At 32.1% G+C, this 18,952-nt stretch overlaps 2 protein-coding genes across 3 annotated transcripts; both read right to left on the bottom strand.

Annotated features, from left to right (window-relative positions):
• Positions 1–1,277: 1,277 nt before the first annotated feature.
• Positions 1,278–2,916, bottom strand: LOC107954254 (uncharacterized protein C24B11.05). 2 transcript variants are annotated; one of them, XM_016889759.2, is made up of 8 exons: positions 2,792–2,916; positions 2,626–2,691; positions 2,400–2,497; positions 2,279–2,316; positions 2,108–2,195; positions 1,846–2,040; positions 1,692–1,757; positions 1,278–1,616 (listed from the first exon to the last, which is right to left on the bottom strand). In XM_016889759.2, exons 1-8 carry the CDS (start codon positions 2,820–2,822, stop codon positions 1,425–1,427), a joined length of 774 nt encoding a protein of 257 aa, XP_016745248.1. In that variant the 5' UTR covers positions 2,823–2,916; the 3' UTR covers positions 1,278–1,424. The 2 variants fall into 2 exon arrangements, with proteins under 2 accessions (XP_016745248.1, XP_016745247.1); XM_016889758.2 differs by having other exon boundaries at positions 2,279–2,319; positions 2,792–2,900.
• Positions 2,917–10,700: 7,784 nt separating this feature from the next.
• Positions 10,701–11,264, bottom strand: LOC107956046 (zinc finger protein JAGGED). Its single transcript, XM_016891800.1, has one exon. The coding sequence runs from the start codon at positions 11,262–11,264 to the stop codon at positions 10,701–10,703; it is 564 nt and encodes a 187-aa protein (XP_016747289.1).
• Positions 11,265–18,952: the final 7,688 nt, after the last annotated feature.

The raw sequence follows: 18,952 nt of genomic DNA, 5'->3' as shown, positions 1-18,952 counted from the left end.
ATTGTGAGAGAGTTTTTGAAAATATAGTTTTTAGGAGGGTGAATTTTGTTGGTAAAAAATCTTTCCAATTACTTTTAATTTCGATATTAAGTAAATTGGTCTTAATTTAATTCCTGATAATTTCGAATTTGAGCAACTAAGGACAATGAATTACAATGTTAATGTTTTTCATCAATGGATGGTGAAAAAAATTATGTGGTTGAAAGTCAAGAACTGACAAGTCTTGCTAGTCAAGAAACACAAATCAATTACAGTGTATAAATACAAGTCAAGAATACTTTAAGACTACAGAGACACATATCCAAATATCAAAGACGAGAAAAACTTCAAAATCTTTAGTTCTCACTTTTCTCTTGTATATAGTCACAAAGTTGTAATTGTAAAATCTTTTATCATTCTAATTTCATTTTTTGTGGAACTTAGCTTTGTAAAGACATACCTTTGTTTACTTCATCTTTATCACCAATTGTGAATGGGCAGGAGTTTAGTTGAACCATAAAAATTAGGGGGAAAAGGTTTTATTTAAGACTTAAGAAAAAAATAAATTTATAAAGGTTATATTCTCCTTGAAATGTATCAATTCTTATAGAGTATTGAAAAATTCTTGATTGAGATACACTAAAATAGTGGAATTAGATAATTGGGACCGAATCATTATAAAAATAATTGTGTAAGTCCCCCATTTCTTCTTTAATCCAAAGTGGGTTGGAAACAGATACTAAATTAATTTATGAATAAACGTACTAATCAGGTCCTTTTATTTTAAATAACTTAAAAATAGAGTAAAATTTATTATGAATCTTAAAATGATTGCAAATCAACTTATTTAATACATCATTTAGAATAACAATAAAAATAATTAACAAAATTTTTATTTGAATTTTTTGTTTGATCCAATCGAAAAAAATTTAAATTGATTTACAAGTCTATGTATGAACAATTACTTTAAACACATTGTTTAAAAATAAAATGTTAAAGAGAACTCAGTGAAATTGACAAAAACCAAGACTCCAAACTTTGAAGGTCTGAATTTGAGTCTCATCATCTATAATTATGACACGTGGTCGCTTTCCCAAGATATTTTATGCCTTAAAGGATAGATAAATCCTTATTATGAACTACATAAAAGAATGTATATACAGACACTAATTATTGTTATTGTGTATTTTCTAAAAAAAATTATAAATAATTTAAATAAACTCAGAGATGGGATTTTTTTTTAATGAATTACAATGTAACAAGTTGAGACATGGCACATATTAATTAAGAAGAAAACATAAAAACTATAAGAAATATTATTAATATTACAAACGAAAGAAATGTTAAACACTTACAGCAAAGGTGAATTTAATTTATGCAATTGAAGCTTCTGACATTGATGGGTCAGTTACATTATACATGGCTGGTTAACATGACTTTTTTAATCATGTGCATAGTGGGGCCGTAAGAGCTAAGCCCACATCTTTTTCAATTAGGTCCCCAGAGATATTGAATTGATCCAACTCCGATTCACCACCATCCTGTTTGTTGACCCAGATTTCTGGTATCACATCCCCTAAATTCTTGACTTCCTCTATTGCATAATCTGCTTCCTTTGCCTCACCACTCTTCCCAACCTTAGACCACACAATAATATTAGATTCATGCATTTTAAATGAGTAGTTCTTTTTATTTAAAAAATTGGAAACTACCAAACAAGTCCAGAGGCCCAAAGTCTTTCCAGCGGATATATTCTGAACATTGTCGTCTAGAAATAGCTGCACCAAAAAAAGAGAGCATCTAGATAATTTAATTGTAATAAAAAAAGAAGAAGGTGAAATTGAAAAAGAAAAAAAGGGATATTACGGTGCGTGGGGGATCAACACGTGCGACGTGAAGAGCAATTTTGATGGCATCCGTCGACGGCTTGAGAACGACGCACTTTGATTCTGACAAATTAGGATTCAGTGTCTGGAAACATATGATTTGGTCGAAACAGTCTTCTATTCCTAACCTTTTCATTACCTTAACCGCATGAACTCTGTCCGAATTCGTAAATATCTGTTTCACCAAATTTGAAAGCGCTTTAGATTACTGTTTCATATGTTGTTAACGATTTGTAACTTACAATTTTCCTTTGGGTGATGCTACGTAACAGAGAACGTAGCTGAGGGTCTGGCTTGATCACATCGTATGACAATCTCCCATGGACAAAACTAGCAACACATGAAAGGATCTTGATCATCAAATGAATTCTAGATTAATACAGGAAATGAATGTTGGATAAGGTGCTTCTTACCCGTGGTAATCATCGGCATCGATGTCATACCCTAACGCCTGCTAAAACAAGTCAAACCAACTTCAAATTATTCCCATTTTTAAGGATTAAATCTGGAATCATTAAAGTTATGTTTAATTACTCGCAGTCCGGCGAGGGTGCTGCCGTAAGTTTTGAAGAGTTCGACTCTGAGATTTGAAGCTTTCGTCGCCGACATTCCACATTTCTCAATTAGAAAATCTACAGAAGTGTCAAAAACGAAAATGAATTTCAATTGTTCAAATGTTTATTTATTATTATTATCTTTCCCATGTTGGTGCAAATAAGTATGACGAATTGGAGAATTTTATGAAATGGCAGTGACTAACCATCGATGTTTTTCTTGATACCCTGAGCTATTCCAGTGCTTGAAGGGTAAAGGGTATCATCCAAATCTTTAAGAACAGAAGCGAAATCCAAGGCCCAAAAATCAGAAACAAAAAAAGATAGAAAACGAAGAGGAAAAAAACCCAGTAAATTAAGAAAGAAACTTACCAAACAAAAGGCAATTGAAAGGAGAATCCATATGATCAAACTTTTGAAAGAAGAAGATTGAAAAGCAGAAAGTCAAAGGGGTGGGGCTCCCAGGGAAGGAGCTTATAGAGAAAAGGAAAAGCTGTGAAATTAATAAATTATTGCTAATAATAAGATAAGAAGCAACTAGAAGTTGCTGAGTTGGAGCACAAATCTTGTTTAAGTTAGGGATAATTTTTTTTTGTCCACCTTAATATTTGAACTTTACAATGAGGTCTGTTTTTAGTTCTCAAAAGTGCTAAATATGACTCTTGTTTCAATCAAATTTGAGAAATAATCTTTTAGTTAAACTCTATTTATTTGTTTCAATCAAACATTGATTAGTTTAGATTATTTTATTATTATTTGACATATGAATTTAGCCTATAAATAGGCTCTTTTACAACCTTAGAAAATACACCCATTAGATATTAGAACTCATAACACATTTAGAGAATTTTGTGTTTACGTTTTGAGGATTCTTTATTTTTGGGTTTTCAAGGTTTAGTTTTTATCTCCATCTTTTTGTACTATTCGTTTCTTTTGTCATTATAGTAAAATTATCTTTGTCCGTGGTTTTTTATTCTCTTTGGAGGAGTTTTTCCACGTTAAATTTGTGTGTTCAATTTCTTAATTTTTCTGCTATTTTTACTTGTTCCTTACTTAATCGGGTCAATCTCTAACAAGTGGTATAAGAGCTAGTTCAATTTTCATAAATCAACCCATTCAGATATGACAGCAACAATGTTAAAAATTGAGAAGTTCGATGGTGAGACAAATTTCAATCTGTGGCAAGTTCGGATGATGGCAATTCTAGTTCAATCCGGTTTGAAAAAGGTTGTTACCGGGAAAAAGCTTGAGAATCTAAATAAAACAGAATAGGAAGAGCTTGATGAAAAGACTTTATTTGCAATCCAGTTGTGCCTCGCGAATACGGTATTGCAGGAGGTATTGATGGAGAAGACCTCATCTGCCTTGTGGAAAAGGTTAGAAACTCTTTATGCAACTAAGTCTCTAGCTAACCGTTTAGTGTTGAAACAACGTCTATTTACATTTTGCATGAACGAATGTAAGCTTCTTAGAGATCACATCAGTCAATTCATTACTCTTTTAAATGATTTAAAGAACGTTGAGGTTCATATTGATGATGAAGATCAAGCTATGCTATTATTGTGCTCTTTACCCCCCTTTATACAAGTCTTTCAGGGAGACCCTGATTTATGGCAGAGACAAACTCTCGTTCGAAGATGTGAAGGGTCATTTTTTGAGTAGAGACAAAATCAACAATGAGCTTCGTTTGGATAGCAAGGCATATAGGAAAGCTTCCGTTTTGATAGCATCAAAGAAACGAGACAAAAGGTGTCGCTATTGTAAAAAGTTAGGTTATGTCAAAGCAGATTGTTATAAATTGTGAAATAAAAGAGCTGCTGAGAGTAACGAGGAAAATGTAGCTGGTGCTAATTTGGCCGATAAAAGTGGTGATGATTTCTTGTTAGTGTCAACGAGCGATAACTCCAAGCTCACGTGTAGATTCGGGATGTTTTTTCCACATTTGTCCCAATAGAGAATGGTTCTCCACATACAACTCCGTTGAAGGTGGAGTTGTGTGCATGGGAAACGATTCATCTAGTAAGGTAATTGATATTGGTACTGTTAAAATTAGGATACACAATGGGACGATTAAGACACTCTCAGATGTCAGGTATGTACCTGATTTACGAAAGAATCTCATCTCCTTGAGTATTTTAGACTTGAAAGGATGTAGAATCAACATTGAGTCGAGCGGCATTGAATTATCTCATGGAGCTCTCGTTTTGTTAAAAGGTAAAAGAATTGACAATGTTTATATTTTGGAAGGTTCTACAGTGACTGGTGAAATCGAACGTCCCTCGTTCGTTATAGAGTCGAAGTATGACTCTTATTTCAGTCAAATTTGAGAAATAATCTTCAAGTTAAACTCTGTTTATTTGTTTCAATCAAACACTGATTAGTTTAGATTATTTTATTATTATTTGACATATGAATTTAGCCTATAAATAGGCTCTTTTACAACCTTAGAAAATACACCCATTAGATATTAGAACTCATAATACATTTAGAGAATTTTGTGTTTACGTTTTGAGGGTTCTTTGTTTTCAGGTTTTTGGGGTTTTGTTTTTATCTCCATCTTTTTGTACTCTTCGTTTCTTTTGCCATTATAGTAAAATTATCTTTGCCCGTGGTTTTTTATCCTCTTTGGAGGAGTTTTTCCACGTTAAATTTGTGTGTTCAATTTCTCAATTTTTTCTGCTATTTTTACTTGTTTTTTGCTTAATCTGGTCAATCTCTAACAGAAAGTTTAATTATGTGAAATTCTGATATTGTATCACACCATTACTTGAAAATTTAAAAATTATATAAATTTTCAAGTGATGGTATAGTACAATATCAGAGTCCCACTCCAATGTTTTTATAACTTGATTGTTGGTTGAACATATTAGACCACCAATTCTCGATTCAATCAATTCGATTGGTTCAATTATCAAATTAAAAATAAATAAATAATTAATTAATTTTTTTATAAAAATCTAAAAAAAATATTAAATCAGTTCACCTTATTCAACTATCGATTTTTGTATCTGTAATTTCCTAGTCGATTGGTTCAACCCTTTTTGTTCGAACTGTTATATCGATCAGTTCTTAGTTTTTCTAATTTGGTCATATTCCAATAACAATGGTCACATCATTAAATCTTAATAAAATAAGTTCATGGACCAAAATGAATCTAATTGCGAAGTTCAAGGACCAAAGTGGACTAAAAAAAAGTACAAGTACCAAAAAGGACTTAGTTGCCAAGTTTAGGGGTCAAAAACTATATTATTGTTATACCTTCTCCACATGTCCCTCCATGTATCATCAACAAGCAAACCACAAGTTAACGTGTCTACACCGAGTAAACTTTTAATTGGGTGAGCGTGGTGAACCTTAAACCACAATAAACCAAGAAGTTTTCATGATGACCACCTTTGCTAGACGCATCGAGAATCTCAAGCCCATTAATTACTTAGTTGTCCTCAAAAGTCATATATTAAATTGTCACATTACCGTCATTAAAAGGACCAATGTATAATTCCATCGTCGGTAAAATTCAAGACACATGAATTCTTTTATCCCCTATATATAAGCTTGCCACAACACTTGAAAAGGAAAATAATACTAGCAATATATAAAATGCTCAACATATAAATAAAATTTAATCTAATAAAAATTTACCCAAACCTTGAACTAGTTATCATACATAATCCGTAAATAAATCTAGTTTGTGTATTTATTAGTTAGAACTAAATTTCTTTACTTTTTCAAAATAAAAATAAATTTTAAGTGTTTGTTTTTTTTTTCCTGTCAATTGGGTATTTGAACTCTCAAAATGTATCATAAATGTCCTTTGACTGTTAACTTTAATAGTTGTCCGTTAAAGTTAACCGCCCCTAAATTTTTTTCAATTAAAGCCACCACGACGTGACATGTGACAAAAAATGATAAAAATAAAAGTTATACAAATTATTAAATTTTAATAAAAATATTAAAAATATTAAAAATTATAAAAAAACATAAAAAAAATTGTAAATTTTATAAAAATCGTAAAAGAATTATAAAATATATTGAAATATAGAAAAAAAAATTTATAAAATTTTAAAAAATAGTAAGAAATTATAAAAAAATGTAAAGCAATATAAATTTCATAAAAAAATATATAAAAATTATCGTACCAAAAGAAGCGTTTCATAATTTTTCTATAACTTTTATTGATTTTTATTTTTTGTCATTTTTCGCCACATGTCATGCTGTGCTGTAACACGTAATGACTTTAACTGGAAAAAAAACTAGGGTCGTTAATTTTAATGGTCAGTGGTTAAAGTTAATGGTTAAAGGATCTTTTTGATGCATTTTATAAAAAAATTCTAATTTTTAATTTTTTTAATTTAATAATTTTTATAACTTTTATTGATTTTTATTTTTTTACCATATGTCAAGCCATGATTGTGACAAAGGTGGTTTTAATTGAAAAAAATTAGGGGTAGTTAACTTTAACGGTCAACTGTTAAAGTTCACAGACAAATAACTTTTTTGATACATTTTGAAAGTATAAGTACTCAATTAAGTGTAAAAAAAAAACAGAGACTTAATTTTTTTTAAAAAAAAAAAAGAAATTTGAAGGCTTTTTACACCCTTAAACCAATTTAATCTAATAAAAATTTAACCAAACCTTGAACTTAGAGTTATCATATGTAATCTGTAAATAAATCTAGTTTGTGTATCTATTGGTTAAAATTAATTTTTTTACTTTTTAATGCAAATTAATTAATTAAATTATTTTTTTGAAAAAATTGCTCATAAGAATTCATATAATTAAATTTTAAATACTTTTAAGGTTATTTATTTTTAAAAGTAATAATAAAAAAGCTTCATCTTTATTATAAAAAAAAGTAAGGAGGGGTGAGTTATTAGAGCTTCTCAAACTATTATAACCAATTTATTAAAAATTTAAAATAAAAAAAATCTTGCATCAATTGTGAATTGTATAAATCAAAATTGAAATTTCGTCATGTCTAAATTCACTTCTTAATTTTAATTTTTATGGAACTTCTGTACTCATCACTATGTATAAATTATATATTTTTAAATTAAAAGACCCGTCAAATTTACATATATGGTGGAAGACGCAATATTTAAGATTCTAGGGTTTTTTTCTTTATATACATAATCATAAATGTTTTGGTTTGTTTTATGCCATGTTTAAAAATTGATCATTTTGTAAAATATTTTATCTAATTTTACTGTAAAAAATTAGTATTTGTATATGTGATATGGTAGGTGTAAGTTTTTGGTTATTACGTCAATTACGTTAGTTTTTAACAGTACAAATAAATAAAAATTTTAATAGAAATGATCAATTTACCCTTTAATTGGACTAATTTATTTATTTTTTAAGCAAAGAATGTTAGCCTCTTCCATGCTACTTTTACCCACCCATCTCTGTTTGTCTTGTAGAAGTAGAACAACATTTCAATTAGTGATATATCTACTGTTGTTTTAACGGTTATATGTGGCAATGGAGTGGTGCCCACTGCAAAGGTGATGTACCAAAACGAGCGTGCGGATGGTGCTCCGGATCTTGGATGCCTGATTGATCGCTGCAAATGCTTCCCCCCTTCCATTTTCATTTTCTCTCTTGTAATGCTTGTCTCCATGTTGTCCCACATAACATTCTCTGTCTGGTATCTACAGAGTATAATTGTTCTACAATTTAATTAGTATTAATATAATCCCCCAACGTTTTACTTTCTTTTTTCACGTAAATATTCAACATCATAGCATTTATTCCACAAGAGAGAAGCTGTTGGGAATCAACCCAATTAAGCAACGAACAAATAAAAATAGTGAAAAAAATTGAAAAATTGAACAAACAAATTTAACATGAAAAACCCCTCCAAAGAGAATAAAAAATTACGGGCAAAGATAATTTTACTATAATGACAAAAGAACGAATAGTACAAAAGATGGAAATAAAAACTGAACCCCAAAAACCCGAAAATAAAGAACCCCCAAAACGTAAACACAATTTTCTAAATGTGTTATGAGTTCTAATCTCTAATGGGTGTATTTTCTAATGTTGTAAAAGAGTCTATTTATAGGCTAAGTTCATAGGTCAAATAATAATAAAATAATCTAGACTAATCAGAGTTTGATTGAAACAAATAAACAGAGTTTAACTAGAAGATTATTTCTTAAATTTGACTAAAATAGGAGTAATACTTAACAAATCTCCACCTTAACTCATATATCCACAACGCCATTTTTGCCAAAGCCTGCCACGGGCCTATCTTGAACTATACAGGGAATTAATTGAGTCAAATTTGTGCTTAGAAACTGGAATACTTCTAGCCTTCAACTTGTACACTGCCAAATCAAAACTAACTTGAGTCTGATTTTCACAAACACAATGCCCTAAATTTTTAAAACATGCATCCAAAAGAGAACCCTTTTTTCAATGAAACGGTCATACCTTTTTCCCTCTTATGACCAAGTTGACTTCGACTCTGTAACGGACGAAGGACGTCCGATTTCACCGGTCGTTGTAGAACCTTCCAAAACATAAAGACTGTCAGTTCTTTTACCTTTTAACAACATGAGAGTTCCACGAGATACTTTAATGCCGCTCGACTCGATGTTGATTTTGCATCCTTTCAAGTCTAAAATACTCAAGGAGATGAGATTTTTTTCGTAAATCAGGTGCATACTTGACATTTGAGAGTATTCTAATCATCCCATCGTGTATTCTAATTTTAACAATACCAATACCAATTACCTTACTGGATGAATCGTTTCCCATACGCACAACTCCACCTTCAATCGAACTGTATGTGGAGAACCATTCTCTAATAGGACACATGTGGAAAAAGCATCTCGAATCTAGGATCTACTCGGATGTAAGCTTAGAGTTATCGCTTGTTGACACTAACAAGAAATCATCACCGTTTTCATCGATCAAATTAGCACCAGCTACATCTTCCTCGTTACTCTCAGCAGCTCTTTTATTTCGTATTTTATAACAATTTGCTTTGACGTGACCTAACTTTTTACAATAGCGACACCTTTTGTCTCGCTTATTTGATGCTACCAAAACGGAAGCTTGCCTATCTACCTTACTATCCGAACCAAACTCATTGTCGAGTTTGTCTCTACTCAACAAATGATCATTCACATCTTCAAATAAGAGTTTTTCTCTACCATAAATCAAAATCTCCTTGAAAGACTTGTATGAAGGGGGTAAATAGCACAATAATAACATAGCCTGATCTTTATCATCAATCTGAACCTCAACGTTCTTTAAATCATTTAAAAGAGTAATGAATTGACTTATGTGATCTCTAATAAGCTCACCTTCATTCTTGCGAAACATAAATAGACGTTATTTCAACACTAAACGGTTAATCAAAGACTTAGTCACATAAAGAGTTTTTAACATTTTCCACAAGGCGTATGATGTCTTCTCCATCAATACCTCCTGTAATACCGTATTCGTGAGGCACAACTGGATTGCACACAAGACATTTTCATCAAGCTCTTCCCATTCTCTTTTATTTAGATTCTTAGGCTTTTTTCCGGTAACAACCTTTTTTAGGCCAGTTTGAACTAGAATTTCCATCATTCAAACTTGCCATAGATTGAAATTTGTGACACCATCGAACTTCTCAATTTCAAATCTTGTTGCTGCCATCTCTGAACGGGCTAATCTATGAAAAATGAATCTGCTTTGATACCATTTGTTAGGAATAAACTCAATTAAGCAACGAATAAGTAAAAATAACGAAAGAAATTAAAAAATTGAACACAAAAATTTAACGTGGAAAAATCCCTCCAAAGAAGATAAAAAACCACGGGCAAATATAATTTTACTATAATGGCAAAAGAACGAATAGTACAAAAGATAGAGATAAAAACTAAACCCTGAAAATTCGAAAATAAAGAACCCAAAAACGTAAACATAAAATTCTCTAAATGTGTTATGAGTTCTAATCTCTAATGGTTGTATTTTCTAAGGTTGTAAAAAAGCCTATTTATAAGCTAAATTTATAACTCAAATAATAATAAAATAATATAGACTAATCAGAATTTGATTGAAATAAATAAACAGAGTTTAACTAGAAAATTATTTCTCAAATTTGACTAGGAGTCATACTTAACAGAAGCCATTATAATATTTGAACATTAGGAAAGATCAAACAGTGGGAGATGTTTTCACCCCCAAATTTAAACAGAACGAAAAGAAAATACAAAAGCTGATAGAGAAGATTATTCGAACTCCATGTTCATGGTACATATATATATGTGGACTGGAAAGGGCTATCTAACAACCGGAATGAGAGAGTTTAAGGTGCAGATCAATGCCTATCTCAGCCTTTGGTAATTTGGTAGAAACTTCTGTAGACCCTGGGGCTGCTGTTCTAAAATGCAATGGTTTCCCTATGAAAATTCGAGTAGGGTACGGAGGAGTCGTGGGAAGCAGCTGTGGACATGATGGACAATCACCAGCCAGTTGCGGCAGGAATTTAGCAGCACCGTTGGTACTGAACCCTCTAGGAAACCTAGGCGCCATCGACCTTACAACATGGGAGCTTAAAACAGGCGTAGCAGCCGCTATGAAGCGTTGGCGGCTGTGAAACTGGGCTTGCCTAGCTTTTTGGCGTTCTCTCTTGTGTGCATTTTGATGCCCCCCTAGTGCTTGAGAATTGCCAAATACTCGGTGACAAAATGGACACTCAAATTTCCTGCTTTCTCCAAAATCATCAGATTTGTCTGAAACTTCCTCTTGATGATCAGTAAGTGAAAAACCAAATAGCTTAAGTGATGATTGTTTATCTGGTGTCATATCAGCTGAAGATAAACTTGTTGGAACTGAGCTCTCTGCCATTAAAAAGTCGGAATGAGAGTCTGATTATGTTTGTGATTATCTAAGTAAAATGTCCTATATTTATAGCTGAGGTTGGTTTGGTGTCAACATTTAGTGCAGTGTTGACAAGCAGTGGGCTATACCTGAAAAGTGAATATATATATGATTGTTGGGCGGAATTTTTGTGCTATGGGTAACAATTTCTAACTCAAAGATTAAAGCAATGATGTAAAAAAGAAATAGCCTTGTAGGTACAATTTTTGTTAGTCGAGGTCGTAGCTGTAAAAAAGAAATAACAGAAAGCACACTTGTTGAGAGAGTGTTTCACCTTTGACTCGATAAAGATTAATCTCAAGAGGACATCATGAGTTTTTTCTTAAAAAAGCTGTAACTAGTAAGCAGTAAAAACTCTCATAGTCAGACACAGTATATGGAAGGGAGCAGATCCTGAGGAGGATCCATGATGGTGAAACAATTGAAGAAAAGAGCCCGAGAAAGACGGGGGATTAGGCTCATTGCCTGTAGGCATGATGTTAGATTAAGGTTGTCCCTCTTGCCTCCTTTATATGCCAAATCTCCCGCATGCGCCTTCCTTGTTGGCCTGCATAATCATTCTATTATCAACACAGACACACACACATATATATAATTCTTACGTTCCTTAACAAACACGCTTAAACAACTACATAATAAGTAATAAACATTATTTTGAAAGTTTAACAACCTTTCAAGTGTCTCAGAATAGAGTTTAATTCTGTCACAATCCAAGCAAATTCACTGTGCATTGGTTCCATAAGTCCCTCAAAGTGTTAATACATTCATGTGCGGTTCTAAAAATATGAACCCACATCACAGTATATAAATAAGTGCATTCTGTAAAACGAATACCAGGTGACTTGTGGAGCTTAAAGAAAACAATTTCCAGACAACCCTGTCCAACGAGGTGATTGGATAGTGACAATTTTGTCATTCAATCTTATCTAATTTCTTTGTTTTTAATTGCATGGTTAAAAAAATTCAAGTAATTATGCCCCACAATTACATTCGTCAACATTTTGCATTCATTACAGTGCGCAGAAATAGTTACGTTTATCATTGAATTCTTTTATTTTTCCCTCATACTGAAATTCATATTCTTTATATTAACCAACCGTAGATAACCTTGTAGCTAGAGCAATATTAGCAGCACTAACAGCTAGCACGAGGAGAAACCTTCAGCTAATTAAATAAAGTTGACCATTGCACAAGTGTTGGAAAATTTTACCTTCACTAGCTAATCATTAGGCAAACTATAGTCCATGCTAGCTAGGCACGGAGAAATGGAGATGGAGGCAAACAAATAGAAATGTTTTTTGTTTAGATGCAATGTCCAGGTTCTAGAGAGCAATCAACGGACCAGTTTCCTGATATAATATAGATTAGACATGGAGCAATTCTTAGTTGGCTCCTTTCATAATCTTAGCTTAAAACCTTTTATATATCTATGATGATGTATACAGCTAAAGCACGCTGCAAATAGGTTAGGCCGCCGTAGCATCAAATGCAGGGAATCTACCCCCTCCTCCACTCTTTTCCTAATGGGATAGGTCTTTCTGATTCAACGAATTTGCAGAAACGACGAGCTATATATTAGCTGCTACCACAAAATCAAATTTTTGGAGAAAGCTACATATTTTGCTGTAGTTGTCAATTATCGCCCCCCCCCCCTCTTTTTTTCCTACAAAAAGAAGTGTATATATAGCATGCTTTTACATCCTCCACCTACTATTTTCTTTAAGGAAAATTTATGTAATATCTATACACACACAGAGAGAGAATGCAAATTTTGACATTGATGTAACCTTAATGCCTATCCCCTCTTTGCTATTTGTAGGGTTAATTGTGGGTGACATTTAGACAATTAATTTTGTTTTAAATGAAATCCTGTTTGACCATTTCTTTCTCCAATATTTGACAAAAAATAAAGGGTTCTTTTTTTATATATATTTAAAATGTGTTATCTGGGATAGGGAAGGGACAAACACAGCATGATAGAGTACTAAAAGAAGCAAACACATGTTGTACTTTGGCATACTATAAGTAAAACGAGCGACACGTTTCAAAACAATATTGGCTTAGCGACGAGAAAAATTTGCCTGCCACTAGTGTGCGCATGAACGTGACTCGATTGACAAGCACTTCCCTTTTTTGTTAACTTTGAATAAGCAAGCCATTCCCAAGTGTTAATTCAATACATATCTTGAGTAGTATCTTTGGCGAATCTAATTCCCAAAATTTGTTGACTTGCTATGCTCCCAGCTGACAGTCCCAAAACAAGTTCCCTGAATCTCTCTATTTATAGTTAATTTCAAGGCCATGGATCAAGACAAGGAATCACAAGTCTTACATCAAGCAGGCACTGCATCCCCAGAAAAGAAAAAGAGCTGAAACACCTCAACTGGCTAGCTTTGCCCTATCACGCATAATGGTGTCATGTCACCCTTCCCATCCGTTATCTGAGTTCAAGTAATGGGGCTAATCGGCCCTACCAGGGAAGGTTATATTTAGGACCATTCGTTTGAGCTCATTCTCACTTCAATGTCATCTGAAGTTGAGAGTCGCGATTGCAGGCTTCTATCAAGGATAATTTATGGCTTTGCTTGTCATACTCGTACCAGACTGGCTCTTCAGAACAAAGTTGAGCAGCTCGGTTCTAGCTAAATTCATTTGAGCAAAGATTATGTACCCGAAAAAGACAAGAGAGAGTTTCGCTATGAAAGTTTTGTAGGATTCGGGACATCAAAGAACAGATAAAAGATCCACTTCGAGTTTTTCTGTAGTTTCTTTTGTCTTTTCTTTTCCAATGTTTTCTTTAAATGTCGTAAACAGTGTTGTTCAAACTACCATATTTTGTATCAAGGCCTTATGTTCTTATCAGTCAAATATAAGTTTTAAAATTGCTTAGTTTCGTAAATGATTCTGTTTATTCACTATTAATTAACCATTATGACATCATAGAGTACACATTGAGGTATTTCTTAACTAAAAACTCCCTGATTAAGAAATAACTAACTCATTATCACTCTCAACTAACTTCAATATTTTGATACAATAATCACTTATCCATCATGTGATTGAGCTTGATGAAAGACCCTGCTTTTATTTCCCAATGAAGACCATCTCTTTTTCATGAATATTGCAGGCTGTCCTCCCACCATCTTCCTGTTTTTAGTAACCTTCTCAGGGACTTCACCATCATTTTGGCAACCTAAAACTTGCCTATATATATACAAGTTAAAAAATCTCAGAGCTGGTATTGGACAACGGCATGTTACCTCCACAGATGTGAATAGACTGCTCAGCCACTCAAATGGTAATAGTAAATTTCTATGTGTGTAAAAGAACACCAGAAATCAAATGGCCATCAATTAGCTTCAGTCACTAGGCCAAAACATTAATCTTGATTTTTTTTCCTTTCTACGGAGAGAAGCTGAGTATGAAGGTTTACTTTTTTTTACTTCATGTCGGTTAATCCCTGCACGCCGAAGTAAGGTCTTTTCAGCAACTCGACCCGGTGGATATATACCAATCTCTTATTCAGATTTGATTTGCTGTAATACGACATAACCCTCAGCACTAACACACACACACACATATATGATTTGGAAATAAATTTGAATGAACAACCTGTATTAGGAATGACATAAAATATGGCATCAACCGAGGACCAAAATTTAATCGGTTGTTAACTTGCCTAATCGTTAAGATTTACTAGGATCGTGTTAGTTTCTTTCACCTAATGGTTGAAAAGCTATGTCCATTGCTACTAAATACTGTTTACAAATTTGAGGAAGGACATGTTGGTTAGATAAGACAAGATGGAACATTGTTTCCAAGGCAACATCTAAAGATTTCAGAATCCTTTAAGATGGTCCACCAAGTTCTTATCCGAAAGGGGTTGAAAGCTGAGTGCTTCGTAAAATGGCTGTTGGTCAACCACGCCCGCTGTTGGTTTGGTTCTTGGTGGATATCCACATCTCGACTTTGTAGCCCCTCAAAGATTTTGTTCGGAATCATAAGGCTATATGTATTTTTGTCCCTTTAAAAATGAAAATAAAGGAATTATGCAGATGCATTAAGGCATTTGGATTGGGATTGTTAGTGGTTGGTGCATGGGGGAGATATTTATTAAAAGAGAGAGAGCCACAAATCACATGAGTGCATCATTGCATAAACCAAAATCAAGCATGTTAATAGAACAGGGCCCTTCTGTTTTCTGTGTATGGCTTTGGGTGCCATTCATTCCAAATGCACTGTTACTGTATAAATAAAATATAAGGTTGACTATTTTTCCTTTTCGAATTTCATGAGAAGGAAAAAGAGTAAATTATAATGCATAATATATGACCCTTATACCGACAGGATTGCCAATGTATAGTGTAAGGTAAGAACATGGATCCCCCACGTACGATAATCCCAAATATCACTATGAGATGCTGCCTTGATGACACTATCTATAGTTTGCAAATTTATGATGACTTGCTTATACCAATTTTTTATTTACATTACTAGTTTTGAATTTCTCGAAATTCGGGTTCAAGCCAGTAATATTGTGTTAATAGGTTGAAATATAATTAAATAAGATTAAATTAAAATAGAGTAAACATTTACTGTTTAATAGAGTTAATATATTTAAACTTTTTATATTTTTGTAAATGAAATCTTTTATTTGAAATTGAATTGCAATTGAAAAGAATATTTTTCAAGACCTTTTTTATTCAATAAATGTTAAATCTGTTACAATTTAGACTTATTTGATTCTTTTTAATAACAATGCCGATAAAGTTTGTCAATTTTTCTTTTAACCAAGATAAGCTTTACTCACTACTATTTACGCCCATCCGTTTAAATTCTGAAAATAAAATGTGTTTAATTGTGAGTATTTTATGAAAATATTGTATTTTAAAAAGTTATTTAGAAAAATATGATAGAATTTTCTCTTTAAAAAGTGATCCCATCATATTAGATGATAGGTTCATTATGCATATAACAAGTATCGCACTTAATTTTTTTAAAAAAAATTAATATTGAGCCGGATTTTCACACCTCAACTTTTTATGAAACAGTATTTGAATCCAACCCAATTTTTTAAAAATAAATTATAAAGTATGACACATGTTTCGTTATATGAAAGACCACTTTTTAAAAGAAGAAAAATTACCATATTTTTCTATAATACCTCCTAAATAAAATTTTCTATAACAAATAATTTTAGGAGAGAAAATTGTGGGAGTTTGATATATTTACATGTGTGAATGGCTACACTTGCAAGAGATGGTTTTTATTTATTCGAAGATAATAAAATATGACTTCTGAATAAAACTTTGAAATCCGGATTTATTCCCTAAAAATAAATCCAAATTTATGAACCATAGACAAATAGTAGCCCAATCTAGATGGACTTGGGTCCAATATTTAATGCTGTAAGCCTGTTACCCATTAACTTTGATCTTGCTTTACTTCTTCCCCCTCTTCCTCACTGTTAATATGTGCCTATCCAGAACCCAAAAGAGTATTTGTGTTTCATAATATCTAATATAATTCCCCTTTTGCTCTTCCTCTTTCTGCAGATTATTCCACTCACATTGTTATGGATGTCATTATTGATGCATGTTTCAACTTTTTCATATATCAATCTTTATCTGGGTGAAAAAGAGTAGCAATGCCAAATATTACATCATTTATGAATCCTCCACTGTAGAATCTATTTTAAGCAATAGCTTTTTACAAAAGAACTGGGGTTTGTAAATGTTGCAGCACTCTATTCTTAGCTTCACCAAAACAAACAAACAAAATGTACACATGGAACATAGAACAATTTTGTCAAGCTGGCTAGTTTTCGGAATCTTCATCTTCAGCCAAGGAAACCTTGCTAAGCCTACTGGGTAAGGCTCTAGCGTCATTGCCTCTCACCTTTCTGTTTCCGGTGCCACGACGGCTGCTCGAACCATAAACTGCTCTACGTGCAAGTGCTTTGCTCAAGTGGAACTTGGTTGAATCCTGAGTAGATGATATTGATCGCTCAGTGGAATTCTGTTCAGTGTTGTAAGATTGGTTGTGATCAGCAAAGGCCTTCCCAGTTTCCATTCTGATGCTATTTCCCTTTCTAAAATGACTGGAATTAGGTGTTTTGGAGAGGAAAGAAAAGGTTAGGGGGGTAGCTGGAAGATGCATGGGAAACAGGGCAAGTATCTGGTTGTATTTATATAGCCCAAAAAGAAAAGGAAAAGATGATTAAAGAGGGCATATGTCTTTTTGAGGAGCTTACCTGTGATGATGGTGGTGGAATCTGAGGTTGAGAAAGATGTTCAAGGAAACCTTTTTTTACAGCTAAAGGAAATAGAAATTCTATCTTACCTAGTAAGAAGTTATTTCTGTCTTTCATGCCAAGGAACCTATTAACTGTTTCGGATACTCATCAACTCTAATATTTTTCTCCCAAATCTCCATTTTATCCACATCTCTCATTGGTTCGTCACTATAATGAAATAAAGAATTTGGGTTTTTTTATTAAAATAAAAAAAATTACGATAATAGTATTTCACTCAGATTATTTATGAAAATCTGTACTTTCTAAAGTAAACATGGGTGCCGCCACACTATCGGACAACACATTCTAAATTTTTTTCCCTGCTATCATCAATCCCGATAAAGTAAAAAAATAATTTCTTAACTAGTGTCATTAAATGATCAAATGACACCCTAAAACAATACCAACATTTTATAAATATGAAACATAAACTACACGAATGCAAAAAGTATATTTTTTATAGTGGTGTTGCCAAACACATTAGTAGCACCGGTATTATTTTTTTTTAAAATGGCTTAACAACAAAAAGAATAGCCGAAGCAGTAAAGAAAAAAATGATATATAAAAAAAAAAAGAAGTTGTCCTACATTATAGGATAGGGAGACATGTTAGATTGGTCACATCGGCAGCTCCACCCCTTACCCATCATGTACAATAGCTTCTTCTTTTTGCCATTTTTTTTTCTTAATTTACCTTACTTATTTATGATATTATACACACACAACTTGGGATTTGAGTGAAGTAGAATGGGAAAAAAATTTGTCGTTGGTTGGTTTGTATTGAAGTTTTGGGAGGAAAAAAATTTGTTTGTGTTGGAATTTTAGGGAGAAATTGTGAAATTTTAATGTGTGTTTTTTATTGTTGTAATAATAATTTGTATATTATATGTTTATATTTTAATTTATTGTTAATCTTTAGATTAAATATTTAATATTATATTTTTGTTTATAAAAAATCTGTTTGTGTTGGAGTTTTAGAGATAGTTTATGATAGTTTTAAGGTTTTTTTTTAGTTTGTAATAATAATTTTTATATTATATGTCTATTTTTTATTTTTAATATTTAAATTTAATGTTTAAGATTATATTTTTGTTTGTAAAAAATTTTGTTTGTGTTGAGGTCTTGGGTAGAAAAAAAAGTTGGATTGTGTTGGAGTTTTTTGTTTTTCTTATTATTTTTTTTATGTTTGTAATTTATATTTTACTAGATTAGATAGGTTTATATATATTTTTAATAAATATATTTAAATTTTAGTTGCAAACATACGGGTTAAGGTAATTTATTTTAATAATTTTTTGTTTAGTTGGTGATTAATATTATTATGTGGAAATTTATTTAAATAGAAACTCAAATTATTTACA

Source organism: Gossypium hirsutum, chromosome D07, assembly GCF_007990345.1.
Source record: "Gossypium hirsutum isolate 1008001.06 chromosome D07, Gossypium_hirsutum_v2.1, whole genome shotgun sequence".
Taxonomy (NCBI): Eukaryota; Viridiplantae; Streptophyta; class Magnoliopsida; order Malvales; family Malvaceae; genus Gossypium; species Gossypium hirsutum.
This window is presented reverse-complemented; position numbering and strand designations above follow the sequence as displayed.